Source organism: Hippocampus comes, unplaced genomic scaffold, assembly GCF_001891065.2.
Source record: "Hippocampus comes isolate QL1 unplaced genomic scaffold, H_comes_QL1_v1.1 scaffold48, whole genome shotgun sequence".
In the NCBI taxonomy this organism is placed as follows: Eukaryota; Metazoa; Chordata; class Actinopteri; order Syngnathiformes; family Syngnathidae; genus Hippocampus; species Hippocampus comes.
The window spans coordinates 242,999-251,495 of NW_017808403.1; the positions used below are offsets into that span (position 1 = coordinate 242,999).

The 8,497-nt window shown below is 51.5% G+C and overlaps 1 protein-coding gene across 2 annotated transcripts; it reads right to left on the reverse strand.

The window, feature by feature from the left end:
- Positions 1 to 1,601: 1,601 nt before the first annotated feature.
- rnf130 (ring finger protein 130) lies at positions 1,602 to 8,306 on the reverse strand. 2 transcript variants are annotated; one of them, XM_019858231.1, is made up of 10 exons: positions 8,052 to 8,306; positions 6,947 to 7,238; positions 6,092 to 6,283; positions 5,255 to 5,505; positions 5,109 to 5,180; positions 4,952 to 5,034; positions 4,761 to 4,857; positions 4,487 to 4,676; positions 3,540 to 3,661; positions 1,602 to 3,138 (listed from the first exon to the last, which is right to left on the reverse strand). In XM_019858231.1, exons 1-9 carry the CDS (start codon positions 8,274 to 8,276, stop codon positions 3,573 to 3,575), a joined length of 1,491 nt encoding a protein of 496 aa, XP_019713790.1. In that variant the 5' UTR covers positions 8,277 to 8,306; the 3' UTR covers positions 1,602 to 3,138; positions 3,540 to 3,572. The 2 variants fall into 2 exon arrangements, with proteins under 2 accessions (XP_019713790.1, XP_019713789.1); XM_019858230.1 differs by having other exon boundaries at positions 1,602 to 3,146; positions 3,538 to 3,661.
- Positions 8,307 to 8,497: the final 191 nt, after the last annotated feature.

Consider the following 8,497-nt stretch of genomic DNA (forward strand, 5'->3'; position numbering starts at 1 on the left):
CACGTCGCGCGGTGGGGGGGAAGGGCGGAGGGCCGCCGACGCCGTTGTTTTGCTTGTGTTTCCCCCGCAGTCTGCTGACCGCACATCACTTCCGGGTTGACGCGTCGACACGCTCCCGGCGCCCTACGTCATCGACAGTTAACCCATTCACTGCCGCCACCCAAAGTGAAAAGCCCAGTTGTCGCGGAGCCCGTCAAAAACGCTTCATGTGCGTGTATTTATTACTTTTTTTTTTTTAACATGGCTTAATGTTCGAGAACTGTGACTCAAAACAACAACACCTACGCTCTCTGAAAATATCAAGACAATCGCCACAGTGTTTTTTGCACTTGATGGGCATGAAGCTTTCGGACGTTCACTATCGGGAAACAGATCACCACCAACAATCACGTGCACAGCACCGCTTACCCCAAAATGTCAAACATACGGCCCGCGGGCCGGAACTGGCCCCCAAGGAGGTTCGATCCGGCCCGCGGGATAATTTAAATGTGGGGAAAATGCGTTAAAGACACAGAATGAATATTTTAAATAAAATGCAATTCTGAATTATCCACTAAGGGGCACACTGTTTTGATCACAGTAGAAGACAACATTGTTTTGATCGGGGAAGAAAACAGCAGTCTCAGTCTGTCACCGAGATAGACCCAATGCAGCAAATGATATGAAAGCGCCAATCAATGCTTCTTGAGACCAAAACAAAGGAAAGAGATGAGATTTTGGTGATTCATAGCACAGTATGGTATCATGTTAATGGTTCGGCCCACTTGACATCTACCGAGTCCGTATGCGGCCCACAATGTGAAATGAGTTTGACACCCCTGGCCTACCCCTTCGACCCCCGAAAATATCCAAACAATCCAATATTTTCTATTTTAAGGGCATTAAGCTTGAGTGCGAACCTGTGCAGAGGAAGACTGTAATGGCCGTCATATCTCAAACGTTGGTGCGACCGTTTAGATATTTTCAGACATTGACGTGGGCCTCGGTAGATGTTTGCACATGAATTTGGGTGGCGAATTGATCTAACATTAAACCACGGTGAGATTTTTTTTTTTTTTTTTTTTACGTGACGTGTTTTAAGACAGCTTTACACCTGAAAAAAACTTGAAAACTGCATGCTGTGCTCTCAACGTCGTATAGAACTTCGGAGAAGAACGGGATCACTTATTTGAAATCCAAAGAATACATACTTTATAACAATGACCAACCGTTAGGTTTTATTTGAAATATTCCATCCGTAGGTGTTGCTTTATTTTTATTTTTTAAAAGATGGGGTTTGACGTCCTCTTAAGTGACTTGTTCATGATGTGCTAATGCTAGACACGTGAAAAGTTGATTCGATCATGTAGCCGTAGTGCTGGATGGGGTGTTTTGGAGCGAGGTTTGCGATCATGCGATTCTGAATCTGAATCTGAAAAATGCGAAACAAAGGTAATCGGCTAAATTAAGGATGAGGTGACTTGTTGGCTTATTTATCGTGATTATCACGTATTTGCGCTGTATGAAATGTAGGGCTGAGGTTTGCGCCAAACACGTCGCACACCAGGGTCAGGTGACTCGAAGAGGCGGTCCAGCGGGCAAGGCGATCACACCGACAATGGTCAACGGAGCGGCATTTTAATAGCGACAGACTACCAAGAAACTACAGTACATCAATTCCATGTTTGGTACACACAGACACGTCACGCCGTTTGGAGCTGAGTTTGTCCTCATATTGTACAACAAACGTTCAGTCATCAAATGATTGAAGTTATTGCGGAAATGATTGGAGCTTTTGCTCCATTTCCCTTTGCCGTGTGCAAACAACTCTGTCCCGTCTCGGTTGACGGTAGTTGAATCGCAGTTCAAGAAGTCCCGATTTGCCCACCATCAAACTTGGAGCAATCGCACGCCTCCCATTGGCCTTGCGCTGGCAACCGGAAACTTGAACGTGCCCGGTTGCGATATGAACCGCTGTCTGGTTCTCCTTATGACTAAATCTGCAAATGCGAGTATTGTTCATGGAGTTTGTACGCTTTGGCTCACAGTTGTCATAGGCTGCGGAATATGCATTTTCTCATGATATTGCTCCTTAGATTGTATACATTTGGGTTCATGGCGTTTTAATGCTACTCATTCAATGGATTGGCCCTCGTCAAGGAGCAGCCCTCCGCCACCGTCAAAGCTTCGCTCGGTCCGTTCATACGACCGAGATGCCGTCGGGGGTTTCTACGAGGGAAACTAAAGGATGTCGTCAGGCTAGTTAGCAGCTAGGCTAATGAGCAAAGTAGCACATGAATTTAATATTCTGAAGCCACTTGGACGCCTGCGTTCCCTTTGTCTTCCGATGCGAACCCAAGTTCAACTTTTCCTTCTGTCCTTTGTGCAAATCTCAGCTTGCAGTATTTGCGCTGAGCACGGCTAATGTTGGGGTGAAGGGGGTTTGCATTGAAAGGTCAGCCCGGTTTCCGTTTTGGACGATCGGTCATCTTTGAGCGGCCAAGACGATGACCGTAGCGACGTGACAACGGGGGACGCGGGCACCATCGCGGCAGGACTCGCCGGCGGGTGACTGTTGCTTCAAAGTGATTGGTCGCGGCGGCAGAGGGTGGTAGTGGGGGCGGGGGCGTCTCTACGGAAGTTCTGCTTCTGGTCTCAGGATTGTTCCGCACTTGCTTCAAAGCGCCAGTGGTTCTGATTCTTTGGTCGTGATCCAGCTGCAGTCGCGTCCGCTGACCAACATTCAGGCACTCTGGAATTCGGGCAATTGGCTTTTCTAATAAGGAACAAAACACTGGAAGAACAACTACTTCTGGAAGAGTAACTTCTCCGGGATCCTCGAGACGGACGGACGGGGCCCTCGTCCCCCCGTAAAACATGTCGCGAACCATTTGGGCACATAAGAAATGAAAAACGAGGACCCGCAAGTGCGAGCGCAACTTCTCAGAGCCTTGATGAACATAGAACCTACCGAGGAATTCAGTTTTTCATGGAAGATTCAGGGGTTGGCTTCCTGCGGCCTTCTTCTACTCCCAAACCCGGTGTGACCGGATCCAGAGTGATCCGCTTCATCTACAACACTTTGGAGTTCTCAAGTCCACTGTCACTACGCAGGTCAAAACCTTTTTGTTTACGTGTGTGTGCGTGTGCGTGTGCGTGTGTGTGTGGCCAAACGTATCCGACGGGACTGCCGTGCCCGCCTTTTCCATTTCTCGCCGAAGGGTCGCCGCCAGAGCGGCTTTCCCGTGACACTCTACATCCTCCGGGGAAGCTTCGGCGGAGTTGAAGACACCAAAACGCACGCGGCACAATCCCGCCGGACGCGTCGGCCATTGTTCGGGAGAAACGTCTGCAAGCTTGGGGACAGCGACGGAAAATTGTATTCATCTGCTGATGTCTGAATGCGTTTGCGATTCAAATCTCCAGGCACTTTTTCCCTGTGTGTCCTCATTCTTTTGGCTGACATTGTGGAACGGCTGAAAACAACATTTTTATGGGCCCGTCCAACGGCTGCGGGCATTGAGTTTTCAGCTCCCATGTTATGTTGCCCCCCCCCCCAGAAGGAGGCGGAGGGGTTGCCACGGCGCTGGCCTTCAGGACTTGTCATCGTAGAGGTCCAGAGGGGCCTGAAGGTCGGGCAGCTCTGTGCGAGGCGGAGGCGTCGACGTGAAGAAGTGACCACCTGCACGCACGCAAACAAAATGTTTTGCTTTCAAAATTTGAAATTCCAAATTTTGCAAATTTTTTTTTTTTATTCAACATCTCAAAATTTCCATCGAAAAATAGCCAAGAAATTTAAAATTCTGTCTAAAAAAAAAATCAACATAAAAAATTAATGAAAGTCTGTAAAAACTAATGTCGAAAGGTTCAGTGTAAAAAAAAAAAAAAAAAAAAAAATCTCCTAAATCTGTATTAACAATAATCATCACAACATATCCCCCCCAAAAAAATTCATCGACCCTAACCCTCAAAAATCTGACAAATAAATTTCAACCTAAAATAAATAATCACCCAAGGTTGGTTTGTTTGTTTATTTTATTTATTTTATTTTTTTTGGGGGGGGGGGCAGTTTTACGAATCAAAGACTGCTTTCTCATTTTGTGGGGAAATTCCATTTATTCATTTCTTTATTTTTGGAGGTTAATTCCAGGGACCTGAAGCAAGGATTTTATTTTAATCAATAAAAATGTCAGTATTCCAAATGAAAATGTGTTTTTCTTCATCGAATCCAAAGTTTCGTCTATTCACATTGTGTGTTTTGGCCAACTTTATTTTCTTGCGTAGGAGCAAAGCCAAATTGATTTTATTTTGGCACTTCATGCTCAGTTTTGCAATTTAACGCGTTTTGTTGAGGCACAAATTTTGCCGGCTCAGTGAAGCGCTTATTTCGAGTGCAGCCATCCCAAATCAAAATCAAAAGTACACACACACACACACACACACACACACACACACACACACAAAAAAAGAAGTGTATCCGCGTGAATAATGAACGGCCCGACCTTACCGGTGACGGCAATGGCGATGTCAGTGGGGGAGCGGGGCGGGGCCTCCGGGCAGGGCGGGCTCAGCGGCTCCAGGCTGACGGCGGGCCCGCCGCCGCGCTGAGCGAGCGACGCCCTCGGGCCGGCGGGCGCCAGACTCCCACCGGAGCGCTCCGCGTCCGCGACCTCGCCGTCCGCGCACGGGACGCCGCTCTGCACGGCAAACGCACGCCACGTTGCCGACGGGGACGACGCAACGTCGGGATGGGGCATGCGCCGGGGAGGACGCGGACTCACCGCGATGCCGAGGGCCTTGAGGATGTTGAGTTTGCACATGGGACACGTGCAGTGCTCGTTCAGCCACGGATCCACGCACGCCTTGTGGAACACGTGCCTGAACACACAGAGGCACGCACGCGTGCGACACCGTCAACTTCACGGGACCGAGGAGGCCTTGATACGTGGCCCCTGACCATCACGCGACTCACTTGCAGGGAAGGATGCGGACGACGTCGTTCAGCTGGTACGCTTCAATACAAACGGCGCAGTGGTTGAAGTCAGGATCCGTCTCCTACGCACACATTTCAAATTAAACCCGCGTGTAAAAGAAACACGCACACACACACATCCACACGCAGATTTGACCTTATCTCCTTTCTTCACCGTCCTGGTGCTCAACTTGCCGATGGCCTTCTTGGCCGCATCGCCCAGACGACGCTGACGTCGGAGCAACAGAAGACGCGTCATTAGGACACGCGCGCGTACGCACGCGGGCACGCGGGCATACGTACGTGGCCACGGTGGGGCGCCGCGCCGTATCGTATCTTCTGGATGAAGTAGAAGATGAGCCAAGCAGAGGAGATGATCATGAGGACGATGAAGGAGATGGACACAAAGACCAGCGAGCCCCGGTTGACGGTCTTGGTTGGAATGCGCTGACCCACCAGGACCGTCACCACCACGCTCAGATTCCTCTCCAGCTGGGCCAGGATGTCTTTGCCGTACCTTTCCGTGATCATCACCGCCACCGTGTCGCCCGTACCTGAACGCCACACCGCAGCGGGAATGCCGGATGAGGCCCGACCGTCCCGGAAGGCGCCGTCCGGCCGGCCGTCGGGACCCAGGCCTTTCTCAGGGCCCGACGTTAACGGTGGCCCGATGGACCCCGGCCACCTAATGACACTTTTTCCAGCCGCCGCGTACCCACCCGCAGGGGTGTCCAAACTTGGCGCAAGCAGAAAAACGGAAGGGCCACTTTAAAATTGGTCAACACGCTCAAGTCGGCCAGGAGAGCAATTCGAGATCATTTGAATTGTCCAGTTGATTTCATCAGCTCTCTGTTCAAGGTGGTTTTTTTTTTGGCATCTCTCTCACAGAATCGACCCAGCTCTGAATTTAACAGCGGCCGAATCTCCACATTCGGAAACAAAAATAGAACAAACAGGGGTAATTTTCGGGGGGGACATGCCGAAAATGGCCCCCGGGCCGTCGTTTGAACACCTCTGCCCTACGGATACTGCCCCCGATGGGGCCTGAACAAATCAACAGATTTTTGCCCTTTTCCCCAGAACCCAAGCGTCGCTCATCTTAGCCGGCTAGCGTGCGGACCCGCGTGCGGAAGCGCTGACCTTCGTGGCCCATCTTGACAGTCTTGTTGGTGGAGTTGTTGTAGATGAGCACGGCGGAGGCGTTGAAGGCGGCGGCCTTCAGGATTTTCTCCTTGAACGTGCAGTTTCCTCGCTGCAGCAGCGCCACCCACTGGACGCCGCGAGGAGGAGCCGCAAAGCGCGTGTGGGGGTCGCAGCCCTGACGATCCGCCGCTGGACACACGCGCACAAAGACGGTTGCGAAAAGGGCTGCTGAGTGCGCGCGAGACCAGTGAGCGTGTCCTTCCACATGGGAAAGAAAAGCTCGAGCCGTCGCGTCCGAGACATTGGAGAGAACGGAGCAGATACCGACGCTTTCATTACTCCTCCGCGATCGCGATGCGTCGGGACCTCGCAAACGCACCGAGCCTTTACGCGATGCACATTCATCGGATTTCTTTTGAGTCGAAGCCAAAGTGGAGCGATGGAACGACGACATTTCAATTGATCGCCCGGCCCCGGCGCGGCCACCCGAAGAGCTGCCGGAAAGACGAGAAGCCGCCTCGGACGGATGATTTGCCCTCACACGCGAGCGCCTGTTGCTGTCGCGAAAGGACGCCGCCAATCAAATATGATCAAAGTAAGAGGGAACGGGCGCCAACACCTCTCTCTGAGTTGCGGCGGTATTTGTTTGCGTTTGCTCCAAGATATATTGATTTTTGTGTTTGGCTGTGTTGTTCGTTTGTTTTTCACGTGCTTTTGTGTACATTGGTTCTTGCGTAATCGTCTGCGTTTATTTGGACGCTAATTGTTAGTCCGCGTGTGTCAATTTGTGTGCGTCCGTGTTTGCATGTTTCTGGACTTTTGTCTGCGTTTGTCGTTTGCGTGCGGGCTCACCTCCGTGCCGCGGCGCGGGCGTGACGACGACTAACGCGCGGGTGTCGACTTTGGGCGAGTTCTGTCCGTAGGTTCCGTCTTCGCTGCTCATGATGTGGACGGCGTGTCCCCGCGCGTCCACGGCTGTGGCGTTGACCGTGGCGCTCACGTACTCCTCCGACGCCAAGACGACGCTGCCGCGGTCCGGGCGGCCCGCCCGCGCCCGGACCAGGATCAGCAGCAGCAGCGGCAGCAGCGAGGGGACACGGAGCCCGGTCCGGCCGAAGGACGTCATGCTCCCCTCATCCAAAAACTGTCGGCAGGCAAAAACAAAAGACGGAACGCCATTCAAAGGTTCCAGCCCCGAGAGGTGCAACAAGTCCTTGATTCTTGTCATTGAGTATTTTGGAGCATCGATTCATCGTTTAGAAACCTCGATTTACTTCAACCTGTCCGAACCCTTGGAATTAGCAGCCTCTCAACAGTTAAGTCGACTTCAATTTCTGACGTCCAGCAGAAAACCTTTTTCTTTTTTTTTTTTTGATACTTTTACTTTGGAAAACATCAACCAACGCTTGTGCAGATTTTCTGCCAGGTGACTTTCTAAGCGTCCTCCACCTCTTCGTGTTTGTCTACTCTGCATGCCACTTTGGCATTTCCTGACCCTTTCCACGGGTGTCCTTCAATTTGGCACATCTCAATGTCTTGAGACGTCCTACGGCAGCGCCTAATTGACGCCTGACGTTTGATACTTTTACTTTGGAAAACATCAACCAACGCTTGTGCAGATTTTCTGCCAGGTGACTTTCTAAGCGTCCTCCACCTCTTCGTGTTTGTCTACTCTGCATGCCACTTTGGCATTTCCTGACCCTTTCCACGGGTGTCCTTCAATTTGGCACATCTCAATGTCTTGAGACGTCCTACGGCAGCGCCTAATTGACGCCTGACGGACTTTCAGTGCGGGTGGACGGACGACCTCTTCATCATCCTCATCATGCTCACCTTCAGGCCTGCTGACATTGTGCGCGCGTGTGTTTGTCGTGTAGCTTTGCGCGAGGAAGAGCTCAAAAACACATCCATCCGTCCCTCCGTCAGCTTCCGTTTAAGGAGCCCGTGGACGACTTACGTCTTTGTCGTAGCGCGCGCACACGGACGCACAGGCGGCCTTCCTTCCCGGTGTCTCTGGAGACGCGTCCTGGCCGGTGGGGTGGGGGTCGGGGGTCCTCAAATCCTCGTTCGTTCGCTCTCTCGTTCTCGTCGTTGCGAGGGCCTCGTCAAGCCTTGTTTTGGTTCCGCTAACTACCGAGCGCCGCAGAAGCTCCGACCAGATGGGCTGTGACGCAGCGCGCATGCGCACACGTTTTCGCGGGGCGCCTCGCTATTGTGTGCGTGCGAGAGTGTTGGAGGGGCGAAATGTTCCCCACGCATCGCGAGAACATGGAAAGGATCGCTGCCGCCCACAATTTTTTTTTTTTCCCAGCTGTTGAAAAATGATCTCCATTTCTTTCACGGTGACGTCTCGATAATAACGAAGAATGGATTTTTTTTTTTTTTTTTTTTTGCTGCTTCACA

Excerpts from the sequence above, each read along its gene's own strand:
- rnf130 (XM_019858231.1), bottom strand. The coding sequence starts at position 8,276 with ATGCGCGCTGCGTCACAGCCCATCTGGTCGGAGCTTCTGCGGCGCTCG. Across the intron at positions 7,239-8,051 it reads GCGCGCGCTACGACAAAGAC|TTTTTGGATGAGGGGAGCAT; the intron begins GTAAGTCGTCCA and ends GCCTGCCGACAG. Across the intron at positions 5,181-5,254 it reads CGGCGCCCCACCGTGGCCAC|CGTCGTCTGGGCGATGCGGC; the intron begins GTACGTATGCCC and ends CTCCGACGTCAG.